This window comes from Cephus cinctus, unplaced genomic scaffold, assembly GCF_000341935.2.
Source record: "Cephus cinctus unplaced genomic scaffold, Ccin1 Ccin1_scaffold0114, whole genome shotgun sequence".
Lineage (NCBI taxonomy): Eukaryota > Metazoa > Arthropoda > Insecta > Hymenoptera > Cephidae > Cephus > Cephus cinctus.
This window is the reverse complement of record NW_014332849.1, coordinates 219206-239014: the sequence shown is the minus strand read 5'-3', so window position 1 is coordinate 239014 and position 19809 is coordinate 219206. Positions and strand designations below refer to the sequence as shown.

Genomic DNA, 19809 nt, shown 5'->3' with positions numbered 1-19809 from the left:
ACCTTTTGTTCTGCTTAACAAACAACGTCTCGTACTTATTAACGGCAACTTATATTTAACTCTTTTCAATTATGCCATTTGAATTAATAACTGCATGATCGAGGATACAAATTACAATTAATTCGTATTACTTAATACAAAATACAACACGTTAATTCATACTCTCCTTTCTGCAATATTGTGTCATCGATCATTAGATTGATGAATCAATATGACAATTATTATTTAACGAAAAATTCTGTGAAATGGTTACAATTTCTTACGTGTTATAAGACAGCAAGGATCACTTAGCTGATTTATGTTTGAGCGCGATACGTTCTGATTCGCTGTTCAAACCAGTTTGAGCAATTTTTCTTTTTTATCCTCGATATTTGAGCCCGATTTAATAAAGAAACTCAGATGCGATGTCTGGTGGTCTGAAACAATTTTAATGAGTATCAATAAGTTTTACAATTCATTATATTTACCCTTTATCCCTGCTTTAAAAAACTATAATACAGGGAGTCCTGTATAATATTTGAGAAATAGGGTTATGATTACGCACTTGTCACAAAGCATCACGAAATATTTGAACTTTTCAAACCGTATGTTGTATATCGAAAATTTCGAAACTTATTTATACAGGTCGAATCGCCATACGCCGTATGTCATCCCGATTCGTTTTTATTAATCATCCCCGTTCCATATACTGCACTGCCAGTAATAACAAGCTTTCACGTTGGGTCAGCGTTAAACAATCGCCATTTTGACTTGGATTCCACGAATTTTAACAGGAGTAACCTGGGTCTCACGTAGCAGCTTCTGCAGGCTAAATCCACGAAAAAACTAATGACAACTAAAGAATTTAACCACGTATTAAAACTTCCGAGTTAATTAAGCATCTAGAATTTCGCAGAGTAATATAATAGATGGGAAAAATCTAATGTCGCAAGGCTTGACGAAGATCAACGGCAATAACAGCCGCCATATTAATTTCCAAGTTAGCTTGTCCCTGCGGATAAAAATTACCAAATAATATCGAACTATTCAAAGCCGTTACTAAACAGCCGAATGAAGTGATCGTCGAGGCTGACGACCGTCACTTTGGCAAATGTCCCATCCAAGTGCGTCTCTATCTATTTTTAGCTCATCCTTAAAGACTCCTATGCTAGCATCTTCGTCACGTTTCGTCTAAGTTCTATAACACCCGCAAGAAAATTCTTATCTTTGCTTATTTCACGTACGATTATCTTTGTTTATTTATTTTCTTTGATTTTCAAACTAACCGGAAATGCTGCTTCGACGTAGCAACTGCGCATGCGCCCTTCAACTGCCAATTTCATCGTAATTTAGTCTCTGCGTCTGGTCGGCGACATCTGATTTATGACGGGACCAGACGCGACTTACACGTGAGATACGACATCGAGGCATGCACGCACCTCGAATTTATGAAACGGTCCAGGTTTGTAATTAAAAAACAGTCCGCATCCTACAGTCGAAAAATATTGCTTCTGTCGTATAATACTAGACCGTCATCTATTCAGATAATCATTACACAAAAAAAATAATGAAAATCATAGCGATTACGACACCGTTTTACAATGGGCACAAAAATGGCGTCTAGCTTTTAGCATCACCAACAGTATCAACACACTATATGCAGTAGACTCTCTCATAGGTTAATCAATACGAAGTAATGTATGTTAAGTTAAATGCCAATAACGTACTAACTAGGAGAACGTAGTCTGTGAAGAACTACACTGTAAGTAAACGCAAAGGTAATTAAATAATTAATAACGCTTTTATTTATAGCTGCATTGGTTGCCTCTATTCATCTGTCACGTTCGTATTTTATTCTCTCATCGCCGAATCGTTCTTCGATTTTATTGCTCCTCGTTACCGGCTCACCGATCTGTAAATAATTTTGGGAACACCACAAATATTTATGAGGGTCTTATGTAAATGTCCACGAAGCGTACTCCTTCCTTGACACGTATTCGCATTTACTACCCGCGATTCGACGTATCTTTCTTCATTCTTTCTTATATCCATCCTCTTCCGAGGGCGAACGACGTGTCACGAGTCATGCACTCCTTCAATCTAGTCTAGAAGACTGTTAATACAGTGTAACGTTGCCCAAGACAAATTCTCTATTTAGACCTAACATAATATGATAGAGTTCCACTGTCATCAGACGAGTTAAAAACGTGACCCAGAAAAAAAGACTATAAAGATCATTCAGAGCTGTACTCTGATGTCACATTATAAATAAATATCTTTTTCTCCTGTCGAAAAAGCCACTCCAGAAATAAATTTTTACAGGAATTTAAAATCTTGTATGTGACGTTGAGCACTTTTTCCCATTCTTTGAAAAAATTCATTTTACGTAGAATGGACAAGAACGATTCATTGCGTGATACCCAGTAATAGTTGTCATTCCAGTTGTATACTTGGGTCCCAAAATGGGGATTCTCATAATTTCCAGCTACCTACTCACTGTTACGATGCAACAAGAATACATTAGAGTATTCAGTGTTATCCCACAGTAATTATTATCAGCACCACACAGTCAGACCCCTTAGAACTTTCCCACAAGCTCACTAGATGGATATTCCTTTCCTTATGGCCTCCAAGGGTCATAAGGGGTTAAAGCTTACAAAAAAAAAAATAAAAAAATAAAAAGATAAAACCACCTGGGGTTATCCTGGTTAACATATGTCATACCCTTTTTTCTTAGCAAAACGACACAAGACACTTGGAGTGCATTGGTTACAAATGGCGCCCTGGGTACGTTGAGTTCAACCACCCATAAATTAAACAGTACAAAAAGAACAATAAGCCGCTCATATATAAGTTTTCTCTCGAGTGACTTGTAAAAATTAACAAGTAGAAACGTACAAAAAATAATGTACATTATATTAATATACTGACTAATTTACCAACCATGCATCCGTATTCTACGTTACCTAAAACTTCTTTCTGTAATCTTCCCGGAAGTCTATTTCGGTTACACTTGCATGCCCTTATAAATTCCCTATCATGACTACAAAACAGTGATGCTGCTGTAGCAGCGAATACGTTTGACTTATGCGCTGCCAACGTGCCTCCGCCTCACAAATGATCCACCCTGGGTTACGTAAATACTTAAAGTATAATAACAATATAAAAATAACCAATAAGCTGACAAAGTCAAAAAAACAACGTGCAGCAGACACAAGTGACAAGACCCAACGTTCTCATACGATCAAAGAATGCAAAACAACACGCTCTCATTGTCGATCATATCTTCAACATTTGTTCTGGAAACTTTAGAAAATTTCTTTCTTTTCCACAAAAATTAAATACGTTAACATGAACCAGTATTTACAAAATTTCCTCCCTCTAGGGAGCATCTTTACAATTTCCTCTGTGAGAGACCTTCGCCTCCTCTTACACGTACCAAGGGTCTACCGATGAAAAATCATATAACGTAACCCACCAAATTTCGACACCGTAAAAAACAATTGAATGGGACAAAAATAGATATCGCAGTGTCCACGGTGATCGTAAAATGCTTACCTTCCGGTCGAATTTATTTTTAAGTTTATACACAGTGGCGCTACATGAAATCACATCGATTCGCGACTACGCATTTTAACTTGGAAATAATAATAATAGCAATGAAAGACAAGAAAACAAGAGATAGAGACAATAATAATAATATTAATAAAAATAAAAATAATAATGATGATCATTAACGCGTACAAATAAACTATGAATATATGACCGTAAGTATTTGGAACCGACGGTGACGTTTTTATAAGTTACAAAAATTAAATTCAACGCACTCCTTTGCGCATTCTCTCCTTAGCTTTGATCCATTATGTTTGCTTCGTTAATATTGCTGCCTGAGCATTCCTTTTGTATCACTTCGAAAAGAGGCTGCAATTCGGGAGTCGCCTTGATCTGCGCCACGAATTCGCTCAACGCTGGGTTTTTGTCTGTAAAGAGCGTTTCATGAAGTTCAGACCGAAATGAAGGGGCAATGTACTTTTGTCAAAAGAAATAGGAAAAGCCAAACAGTAGTAAAAGTACGATTGTCGCGTTAAGAAAAATCTCACCGGCATCAGGTATTGTCAGCAAGGCTGCTACAGCCCTCAGTGCTGAGCGCTTGAGTTCATCCTGTTTCTCGTATTCTTGTTTTACTGAGTTCGCCTTGACCTTCATGGTGCATGTACTCTTCAGAGGTTCCACTAACCTTCCCAGCCCTGTTTGATTAGAATTAATTATTAATATTCGAGCACAGTACGTTTTAAAACTGGAATGAATAGGTAGTCTAGCTCTTTTTTTTTTTTTACTGACTTTGAAGTACTGCCGTGGGACACAGCTGAGCAAGTCGAGCTGTCATCAGGTATGTCAGCATTTTAATGTCGTAATGATCGCGTAGTCCGTTCTCCACGTAATTGAGAAATTCAAAAACATCAAGTCTGTCTAAGCAAGAATCCAAAAGAGTATACATGCACTCAAAAGCTGCCTTTCGTAGATCCAGTCCATCATCCACTGTATGCTTGAATGGACCCATTTCCACTTCCCTTATCAGTTCTTTCTGTAAGGAGAAGAGTGATGAGTCGATACTATTCTAAGAGCTATACTGTGGAAGAATTAGATGTCACGGACCTTTATCTTTGTCTCTGTGTAAAGTTGAGGTGGTACTGAGTCCAATAGATCTCGAATGAGGGTTGGTTTGTTATGTGCTGCTGAATTAAACGCCACTAATGCCACCCGTCTAACATTCAGGTCAGGATCCTCCAGAGCTGCCAAGAAGCTACCCATGCATTGTTTCAACATGGCGTCTATGGGTTGAGGCTAAACAAAATTATATAGTTACTGAATCTGTCTAGTATCAGTTACTCTCGAAGATGATCTTCCTACCTGATCCGATATGGTGAACTTGACTGCAGTCACTGTTGTCGTTCGCATCAACGCCGATGGAGACTTTAGAGACTCCTGGAGCTTTGGCAATAGGGTTGCTGGATCTATAAGGGTGAGTTTTCCCAAACACTCCGCTACTACATTTCGAGTACCTTCTTCTGTGCATTCGCAATGCCTGTAGAGTAACATCCAAATCGAAGGGACGAAGTTTTGTAAATGAGAGACACCCGAAGGACTCGCGGATTGACAAGTAATTATCTGATTGGGAATTAAATGTCGAATTTTAGTAAAAGATTGTGAATTATATAATTGAATATAATTTAAATGTCATACCTCCTTCAGAGAGTGTAGAAGCAGATACTGCCTCTTCGGCTGAGCTTCAATTTCTTTGAGAATAAATGGCAAGTACTCCGGAAGGTTACCTACTGCCACATTGCCCAAAGTGTAGCTGGCTGCAGATTTGACTTCTTCGGAGTGAGAGGAGAATGAATTAAGAATAACGTGTTTCAACGAACCAATACTGCTCAGATCTCTGCAAAGAAACATTATTGATAAATCTACAATAATTGAATTCTACGATATCATTGAACTTTAAAAGTTACTTACACGTGTCTGCCAATTTCCCCAATAACCAAAAGAGCAAAAATGTGTTGCGCATCGCTCTGCGGATTCTGAACGTCCTTTAGGAATTGTTCGACAACGCACTGGGCCTCCTGGTGCCATGTAATCGTCAGGGCTGCCGCGCACTTGGCCAAAGAGTGATATGCTTGCTTGTGAAGCACCGATTGGCTCACTGGAGCTACAAGCATTGACAGTAATTCGCGATAGCCCAGTCCCGGAATGCCGGCTTGCACCAGAGCTTGAAAGAACTCGAGCATGGAATTCAGGGCGGCGCCTGGAAAAAGAAACAAAAAAGTCAATTACTCTCGCGTACTGCTTAAAAATCATACAATCAAACTGACCTTGCAGAAGGGGAGACTTGACCAGTACTAGAATTTCCGGTAGAATATTGTCAGACACCCTGGTGAGAGCAATAGGATGCAACTTGGCAATAGTTGTAAGAAGCGTTAGGGTAAGTTGAGCTATATGAAGATCAGCTTCATTTAATAATGCTGGTAATTCAGCAGTGACCTTAAATTAATATATCGCAGATTAATAAAGGATTGACTTTGAAAATGAGTCTTTCTGGTTCCATACAAGCATTTATAGTGAAATTACCTTATCAAGAAGATCCGGATAAAGTGCAGAACTATAATTTTTAACAAGAGTGTCCAGCAATGTAAGAGAACACAGCTTGAGGGCTCTTTGATTTTTTCTTAAAAAGGAGCCAAGAATTGGAATCGCTTCCTCCTGTTAAATAACTTCATTTTAGGAAAGTTCCTTTAATATTTCTGCTACAAATCATCCGATAGACTTACCATTATGGGTTTAAGGTCGACCCTGAGTGGAGAGGCGGCGATACACGTAAGAGCCTTCACCGTGGTCAATCTTGTAATCTCATTCCTAAGTCTATCTAGGAAGATCGGTAAGCAAACCGGTAATTGATCGTGAAGAGTATCACCTAAATGGGCAAGGATTTGCCCCATACAGGCAATAGCACGTTCCTTGACTTCCTGGTCGATATCAGCCGTCTTAAGCCTCGACAAGGTAGACCGATAAAGCTCACCAGAGAGCGTAGTAAAGTCAAAATTAGATGGTTTATCTAAAGAACGATAAAAATGACGTATTAATCATTTTATCATGTTTATATAAACAATTATGAATGCAAATGATGCTCACCATGGGGTCTTATCACTTGGACCAGCTGCTGCAGAACCAATAGAGCTTCGGCCGTGATCTTGTAGAATGGATCTCCGACAGCAGCAATCACCGGGGGTACCAAGACTGACATATGAGCATGAAAAGCTTCAGGATGATGAGTAATGACTAAGGTATGAACGAAGGCGAGGGTGTCTATCTTCATATTCGATGATGAATTCTTATCGCCCAGGGAATATTGTATCCCTGGTATAAGTGCTGGGATGTGATTGGTTAGGGCACCCGGGAGGACGAGCACGAGTTCCTTAAGTAAGGAAAAGCAGTCTTGTCTTGTTTTAATGCTCTTCTCCTTCATCTGACGGTGTACAGCCTTTACGATCAAAGGGACTTGTTGTTGCAGTAAGGAAATAGGACCTTCCTCGTCCTCCATGGAGTCAGGATCTAATGGTACTCCAGTAGCAGGTCTTGTTTGTCTCAGCAACGCAATGTACGCATGGAAGATGTCAGACTTGACATTCTCCTCGCGTTCTATCATAGACCAATTTTTTATTTTTATATTAGGTAATTAAAATCAATAAACTAAATGCATTTTAATTTCAACGAACTCACCCTTAAACCTCGCGATTAAAGCTGGGGACACGACTTTATACAAATCTGGAAGTAGCTCTCTTCTACTGGAAACTACTGCCTCCAGGCATTTAGCAGCAGCGCGTCGAACTTTCCAGCTCATATCATCGTCGTCCGAATACTCGTCCTCGGCATCTTCCTCACCATCTTCTTCAGTTTCCATCACGATACCTTCTCCGTCGGAGAGATCGTTCACGTCATCATCGTAATTGTAATTGGGGTCGTAAGTTATGCACACCAAGCAAATTTCAATAATCTATAGATAAAAATAAAGGGACATATTAAAATATTTTATCCATATAAAAAGAGTGCTCGTTTAAGAATTTAATGATCTATTTACTTTGTTTATATGCGGAGTTATTTCTTTAGGACAACGATAAACGAAAGCTTCGAAAGCTTGTAAGCAGTACTCCCTAAGCTCATCGTCATCTTCACTACTGTACTGAACAATTAAAGGCATCACTCTTTCTATTTGTTCTCCAAACCGATGTCCAGCTTGTCGGCTAGATAACAAAAGAAATTGTTATAATTGCACATCCATTGTAGATGCTAAATTAAATAACAGAAATATACATACCAGATAGAGGCAATACATTGAATATAAGTACGTATGACATTTTTGACTTTCTGTGTAGACAATCCATCCAGCAAATGATCCAGGAGTTTGTTATAAAGATGGTTATTGCTAGAGGTTAGCAAGTGACTGAGAGCGACGATAGTCCGTTTGCGAACAGCTTGCCGGGGTGAGGAAAGTTGAGGCAATAGGGCAGCCAGGATGATAGGATGAAAGGTTATTAAAAGGGCACCGAATCTGGAAAGTAAATCTGCCACGATATCCAATGCTTCTAGCTGTACGGAAACATCTTCTTGCTATGGAGAATATTGAGACAAGGTAAAGTTGTGTGGTAGGCACAAGTTAAATTATAAAACTATTCCTAGTACCTTCTCAATAGCGCTACTTAAACGACCCGTTATCCGTTTACAGACATTAGCTGCGAGTGCACTTGAACCAAGAGGAAGCTCCGATATGACAGTTTTCAAACCAATGCTAGATATATCTCTAAGTTGTTCTTTATCGGATACCATATTGCTACAAAGAGCATCTACTATTGTTTCTACATGGTATTCCTTTACTTTGTTGACAAGTGGACCCAAACTATAATGAAATACTGATTAAATTTATTTGTTTTCCTGAATATAAAACAAAATAAAAATTGGATGCATCTTTACCATTTCACAGCTAGATTCTGCACTTCTCCATTTTTATCCTCCAAGAGTTTTAATAACATTTTAACTACCTTCCTCTCAGAATCATCGTCGAGCTTTATGCTGTCCTTTTGCAACTCGGTCATCAGATCATTTGTAGCCATGAACCTGAAGTCCTTGTCACTGGACGTCATCTAAAAATTATTATGCATTCTAAAATGTCTATCTACTACGTATCCACAAAATCTGTGTCTCAATTACGTATTTAAAATACTAATAAATACAATAAAAGACTCCAATACGGTATCCAAGTGTTGGAGAGTTTTACAAAACTAAATACAACCAAGTGTTAGGTGAGACTAACGCAAAATGTATATGTATATCTATACTTGTTTCAAAATTCATACTATATTATTCTCAAGAAGTCTCGATATTGTAAAATCATGTAAGCGAGGTTAAGTGAGAAAAACAATTGTCACAAGCCCCTGGAATTTTAACAAAGCCAATCATTGCGAAATTTCATTGTAAGAAAATTATTGCCATAAGAAAACAAGAAAGTCAAGGAGCTCTCATAAGAATACCTTCTCCAGCAAATGTGCTATCTGATACGAAACACTGGCCATGATCGGTGATTTTTCAGTTGGCCGGTAGCGATTCCGTTGCCGATTCACGGTCTGCGAATAAAAACGTAAAAAAAAAAAACAAAATCGTAAAGCTCGTCAAATCCGCGGTGACGCGCGGGTACGACGATTTCCTCTTCGCGTTCCTCTTAGCAATATTCACTCCAGGATAACGAATTTTCATCAAAGGGCTACCGTCGGCAGCATATTTCGTTACTGCTGCGGGGAAGGAAGTGCCAAAATTTTGACGGGGGTACAGCGCGTTCCGAAAACTCCAGAGAAAATGCAACCCCGGTTTACTTTAGAATTTATAAATGGCCTTTTATGAGTGCCGCCATCTGTGAGACAATTATAAAAAACTTCATTCTACAAATGCTTTTCATTGCTTTCAGGAACGCTCTGAGGTACACAACCGCGTTTCCAAAATTTCAAATAAGCATTCTCTTGAACTTTTAAGGCTTTTAAGTAATTATTTGAAACAGCTCAGCCAGAACTTTACTGATTTATTTAAGATTTTCGATAAATAGGTACTTAATTAAATATACTTTCATAAGGAGCGCCATTGATGGGCGAAACATCTAGATATTTTTATAATTTAGGTAATTGTCTCGTCGTACTAATTTTATGAAATTTTTACTGCGTTATTTATCACAGTGCTACCTATGCAATTAAAAAGAGATTCATACTTTCCAAGCTTAAATACTTATCAAATCCATAACTTTTTATACATGTCACCAAAATATCAATGCTAGGCTGATGTTTGATTGACCAGAAAATTTTATATACAACTTGCCTTTTACATTTTGTAATGAAATTTTCACTATACGAGCACTTTGTCGTTTGTTATTTAGAATTCCAAAACTGTTGGGGTTTACTTGTTACAAGCATTTTAAAAAATTTCCACAGTGCCAGTCTTTTCGAACATTACTAAATATTCTTTTCATGCTTTCAAACAGTAACATGTTGATATTACATATTTCAAAGTAATATAAAGTATCTGAATGGAAATTTTAAAACTCTAGCATGTTCAAATAGGATTTCACCTTTGGACTCTGACGAGACAACTACTTTAATAAAAACGGAAGTGGATGAGAGTTGCATTCGTTTCAGTGATCAAAAACTATAAGTCGCTTTGGAACTGACTTCAAAATACTTACAAAATTTTAAAAATACCATATATAAATTGATAGTGCAATAATGCAGCAAGAATCATAAGACACAATGGCCATGTAAAATAATGAATGCAAACTAAATTTAAGTAAAATAATTTATGTGTCTATACATATTACATTTAACAGGCTCTTTCTGTAATTTTCTCTATTCGTCTTGGGGTAGCGGATGCATTAAGAGTTAATCGTGTTTAGAATCTATGTATATGACAACTCGAGGCCTTTGACATTTATTTATCCTCTTGTTGTCGTGGACGATGGTCGCGAATAATGTCAAAGTATTCACTGTTTTCGTCGGCGTATACACTGTCGACAAAATGCGCTACCATGTGCAACTATGTAGAATAATAATGAGAACTATGGCCTCGAATTCTTGTTTTAATACTGTAAGACAAGCCCTGTCAAAGGACTGTACTTATAACTGGCTCCCGACATATGTATAGTAGGACACAGATTCCTTTTTTCATTCACGGTTTTTTTTTGTGCCTGCGATTACACGTACATAGATATAAAGGGAACTCGCATTTTATGCTCTGCATATAGCGAATATTAGAAGAAGAAGAAGAAGTGGAAATAAAGAGAATATCAAAGTTAGAATGGATAAGCAAAATACATAGATTCTTCTAATCTATGCCTTTTCACTTGCTCGGATCATTAATCTGTTTCATAAATTACTAGCCTAATCAGCCCCGTGTCTCACTTAACCGTTAGCATCTCTGCAGGACATATGAGTACTTCCCCAATAGGAATTATCTACCCACCATGTAAAAGCTTTAAGCCTTTTCCTTTCTGTTTTTTCATATACTTGTCTTCTAGTGCGTGAGTTATATGTTCATTATACTCGTGGGCTTATACTGATCCTTAGTAATTATTTATGAAATTGCTGGTAACTCGAAGTTGACACTCAGATTAGCTGATTGGGCCAGCTTAACTATAGTCGAGAGTTTCACTGCCACACGTGCCGCTTCATCTAAGTCGTCTATTGGGACAATCTTGAGACCGGCATTGGCAATTAGAGCTTTTGCCTCATCCACGTTCGTACCCTTTATTAAGAAGAAAAGAACGATTTGTAATAAATAATTCGTAATTAGGTTAACTGATCTCATGATTTAATTATTTTAGTTACCTGTAACCTAACAACCACGGGAATCTTGAGGCTAAGTTCTTTAGTGGCTGCGATAATTCCTTCGGCGATAACGTCGCAACGCATGATACCGCCGAAAATGTTCACCAGGAGTGCATGAACTCTAGGATCGGACGTGATGATCTTGAAAGCCTCTTTTACGGCAGATGCGGTAGCGCCACCGCCAACGTCCAGAAAGTTTGCCGGCTCTCCTCCGTGGAGCTTGATGATATCCATAGTGGCCATGGCCAAACCAGCTCCGTTAACCATGCAACCGATATTACCGTCCAGGGCGATGTAGTTTAATTCGAATTTGGCAGCCTCGACCTCCTTAGGATCCTCCTGACTCCAATCACGTAGGGCGAATAATTCCTTCTGCCGGAACTCGGCATTATCGTCGAATCTGCACTTGCAGTCGAGGGCGAAGTCTACGTAAAAGAGAGAGAGAGAGAAAGAGGATGGAAGTTAAATAATTATTTAACGCTAATGGAAATTATTATCGAATAGGAGATATAAGTAAAATTAGCGATTACCCACACTTTCCGTTTATGTCCTCTGCAAAAGGGTTCACTTCCAGCAGAAGAGCATCCTTCTTCACAAACATTTGATAAAGGCTGACTATCACATTGGAGATGTAATCCTTGACGCTCTCAAGGCCAAGCTTCTTAACAATACGATCTGCTTGTTCTGGTGTGATACCCGTATTAATGTCAATGGGTTCATAGGTAATGGCTTCCGGATTAGTGGCAGCGACTTCTTCTATGTTAACGCCACCCTGGCTGGAGGCAATTATAACCGGTCCCTGTATAATTAATTGATCAGATTATAATAAATCATGAATTTTATCTTCACGTAAAATGTCTTATAGTAATATACTAACTCCAAAGGATCGTTCCATCATAACAGCAAGGTAATATTCCTTCCTGGGGAACATCCTCTGGGTGACCATGACAGCATTGCATATCCGACCAGCTTCGCCAGTCTGTTTCGTAATCAAAAGCTTACCAAGCATTTTGCTAGCAAGGGCCTTGGCCTCCTCAGGACTGTGAATAAAACAGATTGACAAATACTTAAATTGGTTGATGGTCATACTAAACTGTTGTTATATTTAAACTTAGGAATCGAGTACATACGTCTCACACATCTTGACACCGCTGACATTGGTGCCCTTGAAATGGCCCTTTCCTCTTCCACCAGCAAGAACTTGAGCTTTTAGGACAATGTCCTTGGTCTTAAGATCAGCTGCCAACTTTGCAGCCTCATCAGGCGTCTTTGCTACCCCGAATTTCGGTGTTGGAATGCCTGCTTCATTTAAAAGACTGTAGCTGATGTGTTCATGGACATTCAAGTTTCTGACAGGCTGCTTCGTCAAACCAGTTTTACAAGCTAATATCTGTAAAAGAGTATGTTGTCATACTTTGAAAATATGATATAGTCTTATCAAGCTTGTATCGAATAAAACTGAATGAATCACATGTCTAACAAATTTTAATATTTACAGAAATTATTTAATGTGATTTTTATCTATGCCAATGCAAATAGTAATGTTTTAATGTAGTCTAACGTAAACAATCAGCAGCTGTGTATCGTAAGACTAAGGACTTTCAACCGATTCATTTTATATAATTAATTTGTAAACAGTGATATTACATACCCAAAATATAAGATACTAAAAATACATTTCAGATAAATCATTTCGGGGTAAAAGTGCACAAAATTTTTAATACTAATGTAAATAATAGTTCAAGGACTGTGACTCTGATTTGCTATCTGAGAGTCTTTATCAGTCAAAGTAGCAAACCTAGACTTTGAACATATTTTAGGAAGTTTCAACTTCTACAAAAACAGTCACAAACACCAGAAATGTAACACTAAGTAATAATCATAACCAATCAAACAACCCATGCAAGTCCTTAACTAAAAGTAACTGCTCTGAAAACTCTGGCAATGGCCTAGACATTCCGCGTGCATACCAAAGACCATCTGTAGAAAATCTAAAATGGACCAAAATATTGCGCAACGTTAAAAAATAAAATAGTAAGAAACAAGGGCGCATCGTATCGACTTCTCGTATAATAAAAATTGTTGATTCAAAGTAGAACATTTGAATTAAGTAGAGCTTAGAAACTGGCACAATGGCCCCAAGCAAGTCTGTATGAATAATTCGGTTAAATCATTTGGAATAATGTGGCCCCGTCACTCGTATTAATATCAGATAATAGCATGGAGTATCAGGAAGCCATTGGGCAACAGTTACATAATTGTCGTAGAATTTTTCTGCGAGAATTCGCTGTTCATGCTCGTCACCTTTCACAGTCTAGAAAATCCTTGGCTTCGAATCGTCTGACCCTGGCGCTCAATTTAGCAGACTACAAATCTAATATGGTGATCGCCCCTTTTTGCGACGTTCGATAAATTTTAGACATTAAAGGTAATCAAGAGACTCACTAAACGTTGGTTACGATGTATTATAAATGGTAGAAATTATTATTCACATTTTTGAATAACTAAATGTACCTTGCTCCCATTAAGTCGGCTGAAATTCTCAGCAATTGTGATCGTCCGGGACAACATGGTGGCCATCTTAGTTAAGCGGTGGCAGTGGACTGCCACTTTACTGCCAAGAACTTGGCTTGTCTTCTTAGCCCCACTTTAATATAGCGATGATATAGTTCTCGGAGTTTCGTATAGATGGCACAATTTTTTACCATCTGTCAGGACAGAATACAAACATTGGCAGATAAAGATGTGTAAACTGTTCTGCAATAAAATATTCAATTCGAATGACTGTGCCTCAACACATTTTATGTAAAAAAAACCGTGCACAACAAATTTGGATATTTTTATAACTGTATTATTTGGCGTATGATAGCGACGTCATTTACAGTGTAGAAACCGACAGAGCGTACACAGAGTGTACGTGCACCGACAGAGAATACACAATAGGTCTGTTTTCGTTACCTACACTTTCTGCACTTTTCAAAATGAGTACACAGAGAATAAAATATAATTTGTAATTACCGATCAGCGCGGTTTAACGAAATATATAAAATACCATACAATTAAACGTCATTGCTAATACACAATCTTAAATACAATAACTAGACAATTGCGGTCCTCATTTCGAAACTTTGATATATTTGTTACAAATAATAATATTAAATATAATATATGATAAAACGCCTTATTTTTCATTTTTTTTTTCTCTTTTTACAGGGAGAATCCTTGTCCGACGATGTATTATCCTCATGAGCTAAACTCATTTCTAAATTCATAGATTTTGCTAGACGAACCATTGTAGATAATTTGACAGCAGCTGCTGCGGCGTCCGCCATATCATCAATGGGAATGATTTTGAGTTTGGCATTAGCTATAAGAGTTTTTGCTTCTTCCACCATAGTTCCCTAGATAGCATTAATAAATGCGGTTAGTCCCGAGGAATTAAAATCAAAATTTATAAAATCACCTGGAGTCTCGTTACAACGGGAATTTTAAGTTTCAAGTCTGAAGACGCTCTGATGATTCCCTCAGCGATTACGTCGCATCTCATTATACCTCCAAATATATTAACAAATATAGTCTCCACCTTGAAGACAGAGAATTCATATAAACGTGTTAATAGGCAACAATTCTAATAATAGTTATTGAGAAAATCTGATACCTTCGGATCTGACGTGATGATCTTAAAGGCTTCTGTAACAGTTTCTGTAGTAGCAGAACCACCGACATCCAAAAAATTAGCCGGGGAACCCCCGTACAATTTTATAATATCCATAGTAGCCATTGCCAATCCAGCACCATTCACCATACATCCAATATTTCCATCCAAGGCTATATAATTTAAATCATACTTGGCAGCAGCTACTTCCTTAGGATCTTCCTGACTCCAATCTCTCAATGAAAATAATTCCTTCTGTCGGAACTCAGCATTATCATCAAATCTACATTTGCAATCAAGTGCATAATCTAAAAAAGAAATCGATCGATGAGCTGTCTTACATTTTATGTAGAAAAACTTGCTAGAACTCACAATCTCCACAAATATCCTCAGCTAATGGATTTATCTCAAGCAACAATGCATCCTTTTCTATAAAAAGCTCATAGAGATTGCAAACCACCTCAGAAATTATATCCTTTCTTGTACCTAAACCCATTTTTTCTGCTACCTTATTAGCCTGTTCGCTGGTTAAACCTTTGGTAATATCTACTGGGATATATGTTATGGCATCTGGATTGGTAGCAGCAATATCCTCAATATTGACACCACCCTGACTAGAAGCGATGATGACAGGACCCTTTTTGATTGAATAAATTTTAGTACGTTTTGTATACTACACTACAATGAATCATTATGCATTATCTTATCTCACGTCAAAACTTCTTTCCATCATGACAGCAAGATAAAATTCCTTCCGTGGGAACATTCTGGTAGTGACCATTACAGAATTGCAGACTCTTCCAGCTTCTCCGGTCTGTTTTGTTACTAAAAGCTTGTTCAGCATTTTCTTAGCAATGTCTTTAGCTTCCTCAGGTCTATCAATAATACATTATAATGTGTCAAGAATAACAGTGCAATACTTCATACCACAATCAAATACAAACTCACGTTTCACACATCATGACACCACTGACGTCACTTCCTTTGAAATGACCTTTCCCTCTACCTCCTGCAAGCACTTGAGCCTTTAAGACAATATCCTTTGTCTTAAGATCTGCAGCAAATTTTTCAGCCTCTTCCGGCGTCTTCGCGACGCCAAACGGCGGCGTCGGTATCCCACCAGCTCTCAATAAAGTGTAAGCTACATGCTCGTGGACGTTCAAGCGGCGAACTTGCTGTTTGAATTTGGAATAATAAAAAAAAAGTGATTATACAATAAATTTTCAAAAACTATCCTACCTGTTTCTCATTTTGAAGGAACACCCCCAAGAGTTTTGTCACTTTTGACAACATCTTATTTTCCCAAAGAGCTCAATGATATAAATATGTAGATAAATATGGACTCAATAAAAAGCTACATTTCGATAGCTAAATTTAGATTATATACTGCATTAATAACCAAATTGTCCCGAATTTCGTAAATATGCTCATTGATTTAGAAAAATACGAGAATAAAAATTCTTTCGCCCTACTCTCCTTTGTTGTTCTCGTATTGCACTGCAACTTCCGACTGAGAGTGTCTTGTTACGCTGGTAACACGATATACAATAAAAAATGTTATGTTTAAAATGACGCGAGCGTCAGCGTTTCAGGATAAGAAATGTGAAGGCGATACCCCTTAATAAACTGCTGTTGCAAAGTTGCCACTACGATATGGATATTATCATTGAGGAAAAACAAAATTATGATAAATTCAAGGTCTTTCTTAAAAGAGGAAGACCGATATTATTTGGTATTTATTTATTTCAGTAAATATCTCTACGGATAATAACGTCTTGTACTGTAAAAGACGTGCAGTGAACGTTAAACGTATTTATTACTTATTTTTTTACCTAAGTTTAAGCTTATTTTTTCCCTTATTTGTCAAAAAAAAAAATAATGGCGTCCCACGGAAAACACCCGACGTCATACAAAGCCTGGATATATTATATATCCTTAACTAGTACTATACATGTTAAAACATTCCTCACGTTTTTTATCACATTAATATTAAAAATCACGATATAACACAAGATTCACTTTTTTACGAGCGTTATAAATAAATACGATCTCTTTTAGTCTAGTGAAGTGCATTAGAAGCAGGGCGTAGCAGGGCGACGGTATTGCACGTGGCGCTGCTCTGGTGATAATAAACAAAATAAGTCGCGTCTTTATATTCTACATTTCTTATAATGATTATTGTAATGAAGAGGAGAAAAGAAAAACGTCAATTCTCTCTGTATGATTAAAGAGAAAGAAAAACTGTAACTAAAAATACCAGCAAGTTGATTTTTTTCTGTTTTCTTTTTCTGCTTTCCTACCAAAAAATGTCGGAGAGTGACTCCTTCGGTAGGTATTGATAAAGTCGAAAATAAATCCTTGAATCTCTCTCCGATAGAAAATACATATACGATTCAACATGTTGGTGTCCAAAGTATCAGAACGAGTAGAATGCGCGTGCTTGCGCGTTCTTCTCATTTCTTAATGTCTTCCGGCGTCCTTGTGAGGATCTTCTGAGATCTCTTAGAAGCTAAATCTGTCGTTGAGAGTTCGTCCAGTGACACCCAGGTTATAGGAAATGCTGTATATCATTTCGCTGAAGGTTCGATCGTCCACCTTTTCTCTTGAGTCGTTGGCAGGAATGTTGCGCGTACGCGAGCGTGATCGTGACCTTGATCTGGCGTGTTGACGGCCAAACATAGGAGATCTTCCAACCTGAAAGAGAAATAATAATAAATTATATAATTCTCAAAAATAAATGCGGTTGTATTACGATTTAGAGAAATAAAAATTTGAAAGTGAGTATGTAACTCACCATGTTCAGGTTCTGCACAGTCTGTGTAATGGGAGATCTTCCTCTTGGTAGTTGTCGAAGATTATTCATACTGCCAGTTTGATTTTGTGAGAGACTGAGGGACCGCTGACGGATGCCGGGTGAATACTCGTTCCCAAGGGTACACATAAAGTTCACGTTGGAATTGGTATTCATCCTGGCGGTGCTGAAAAATATCGAAAGAATCCATATTGTATGACCTGGACAATCCAGAGGTGTTCGCTGAGGTTTTGAATTTTCAAAGAGAATTTTTTGCAATGTTAATTTTTATCTTGGCGAAACAGGGATGAAACCGGAGGCTTTAAAAGAACAAAGAAGTCGACGTGGTCACGGTGATCATGGTTCAAATATAGTCATACTTCATCCTCATAAGCTTTTGTTCGTACTGCGCGCGCCTTTGTGCACGCAATATCTGATCGGATCTCAATCCTCCGGTGTTGAATCGTCGCTGCGAGGTAAGGATCTGCTGTCTACGTTCCAGGGCACGTTGCTGAAGAGTAGTCAAAGGCTTTCCGGCCTGGGGCACCTGTAAGATCATTGGCACTTTTCATACAACTATTAAATTCATAAAGATTCTCTAAATCGGTCCTTGCAGTACTTGTGATCCAAACTCTTGAATAAAGAATTACAAATAGAAATGTGCAGTAGTGCTATGGCCAGAGACTATTCCACAGTGCTCTATTAATAATTCACAAGGAATCCTAACTATCTTCTCAGTTTCTAATAATAAACTCAGGGGAAATATCTAGACTCGACTTACCCTAAATTCGTTGGAAAGATTCTGTCTCTGATTCTGTCTTTGAAGTAGAAGCTGTGTTGCACGCTTTACTCTGTTTCTATAAGCCACTTGTGCTGGACTTTGATAACCAAGACGATTATGTACAGAAGTGGGATCACGAAGGTTAGGCATACTGTTGGTTCTCTTGAGGAGGCCTTTTGCACCAGTAAAAAATCCACCCTGGGCAAAAGTCAAATTGGTGCGATTCTTGGTGCGGTTTAGAGTGTATCTGCCACCTCGTCCACGACGTGAGATAAAACCACCTCTTACAGATGATACATTCTTCGGCACTGCACCAATTCTGTTTAATGATATATTGGATCTTGAGCGTACCAGGGTGCCTGGATTGTTCTTATTGTAACGCTTCTTGACAAAGCCTCCTTGGACATTGTTCTGGTTCCGTTGTAGGCGCCAGGCTTGACCTTTCTTCTGGTTACCAGCAGCAGCAGTTTGTTTGCCAGAACGACCTGCACGTCCACGACCACGAGCAACGTTCCCATTTCCTGGAGGCCGAATACGCGGCGCACCACCTTTGCCATTGGTCGTAACTGGTTTTCTCTTTTTCTCTTTTTTCTCCATCTTTATGATCTCATCTTAAAAGGAAGAAAATTCGAAAGGTTTAGTGAGCGTACGGCCTCGACAGCGAGTTATTTTGCGGCTTATGTTCGAGGGACATTTTTGTGGTTAATACTAGTTTTGTGTTTCGACTCGACCTTTTAGGATTTTTCTTATGGTTACGCATTTTGATATTGAGAGTTCGGCTCTCTGTTGTAATTGGCATCTGTTTACTCTTTTTTTTTTTAAATTATCTCTGTTTCCCTCCCTTCATGATTATTTAAGGATGTTTCTTTTGCTGTAGTTTTAACTCTGACAAAGTCACCTTCACTTCAGAGTATAATACTGTCATTCATTCAGAGTATAATACATTATACTCCATTGCACGTTGATATTAGTGTGCTTCTGCATTTTGGATGACTGTAGGAATTCATTACCAATTGCTACTTTCAAAGGAAAATGGAAAAAGTAGAAGTTGCGTTAAAATTCTCTAAGGAAATTAAACAAGGTGTAGGTACTTTAAAGCAACTAAAATTCAAGAGATATAAAAAGAAATGAGAACGATGTTATTTCCACCTCCATGTAACATTTCTCTCCTGCCCCCCCCCCCCCC

General features: G+C 38.1%; 3 protein-coding genes across 10 annotated transcripts in view; all 3 read right to left on the bottom strand.

Annotated features, from left to right (window-relative positions):
- Positions 1-3512: 3512 nt before the first annotated feature.
- On the bottom strand, positions 3513-9303 carry LOC107274819 (cullin-associated NEDD8-dissociated protein 1). Of its 2 annotated transcripts, XM_015754365.2 has the most exons (17): positions 9063-9303; positions 8506-8675; positions 8218-8431; positions 7853-8145; positions 7616-7778; positions 7258-7531; positions 6670-7176; positions 6309-6592; positions 6109-6240; positions 5853-6021; positions 5497-5785; positions 5224-5422; positions 4891-5148; positions 4636-4824; positions 4321-4564; positions 4080-4226; positions 3513-3959 (listed from the first exon to the last, which is right to left on the bottom strand). In XM_015754365.2, exons 1-17 carry the CDS (start codon positions 9102-9104, stop codon positions 3826-3828), a joined length of 3708 nt encoding a protein of 1235 aa, XP_015609851.1. In that variant the 5' UTR covers positions 9105-9303; the 3' UTR covers positions 3513-3825. The 2 variants fall into 2 exon arrangements, with proteins under 2 accessions (XP_015609851.1, XP_024947857.1); XM_025092089.1 differs by lacking the exons at positions 8218-8431; positions 9063-9303 and having other exon boundaries at positions 8506-8636.
- A 1047-nt stretch (positions 9304-10350) lies between these two features.
- LOC107274790 lies at positions 10351-16607 on the bottom strand. Its single transcript, XM_025079700.1, has 13 exons — positions 16291-16607; positions 16000-16226; positions 15764-15926; positions 15424-15688; positions 15055-15359; positions 14860-14979; positions 14586-14797; positions 13911-14043; positions 12527-12786; positions 12274-12436; positions 11931-12195; positions 11397-11821; positions 10351-11313 (listed from the first exon to the last, which is right to left on the bottom strand). The coding sequence occupies exons 1-13, from the start codon at positions 16342-16344 to the stop codon at positions 11143-11145; spliced, it is 2763 nt and encodes a 920-aa protein (XP_024935468.1). The 5' UTR covers positions 16345-16607; the 3' UTR covers positions 10351-11142.
- A 162-nt stretch (positions 16608-16769) lies between these two features.
- Positions 16770-19809, bottom strand: part of LOC107274820 — a 4223-nt gene continuing 1183 nt past the window's right edge. For 4 of the 7 annotated variants that reach the window (XM_015754366.2, XM_015754369.2, XM_025079690.1 and 1 more), the window contains 4 exons: positions 18624-19234; positions 18223-18389; positions 17846-18029; positions 17336-17745 (listed from right to left, as the gene is read on the bottom strand). In XM_015754366.2, the coding sequence (XP_015609852.1) occupies positions 17554-17745; positions 17846-18029; positions 18223-18389; positions 18624-19234 (1154 nt within the window). In that variant the 3' untranslated portion in view covers positions 17336-17553. Of the gene's footprint in view, positions 17746-17845; positions 18030-18222; positions 18390-18623; positions 19640-19809 lie in introns of all 7 variants that reach the window. The other 3 variants (XM_025079693.1, XM_015754367.2, XM_025079692.1) reach the window with 3 other exon arrangements.

Bases quoted from the DNA above. Each gene is read 5' to 3' on its own strand.
- LOC107274790 (XM_025079700.1), bottom strand. From the start codon at position 16,344: ATGTTGTCAAAAGTGACAAAACTCTTGGGGGTGTTCCTTCAAAATGAG. The intron at 15,927-15,999 runs GTGAGTTTGTAT...TATTATTGATAG, and splicing joins GGTGTCATGATGTGTGAAAC to ACCTGAGGAAGCTAAAGACA. The intron at 14,798-14,859 runs GTGATTTTATAA...AATGCTATCTAG, and splicing joins CCGTTGTAACGAGACTCCAG to GGAACTATGGTGGAAGAAGC.
- LOC107274819 (XM_015754365.2), bottom strand. From the start codon at position 9,104: ATGGCCAGTGTTTCGTATCAGATAGCACATTTGCTGGAGAAG. The intron at 7,779-7,852 runs GTATGTATATTT...TTTGTTATCTAG, and splicing joins CAATGTATTGCCTCTATCTG to CCGACAAGCTGGACATCGGT. The intron at 4,825-4,890 runs GTAGGAAGATCA...AATTTTGTTTAG, and splicing joins AGTTCACCATATCGGATCAG to CCTCAACCCATAGACGCCAT.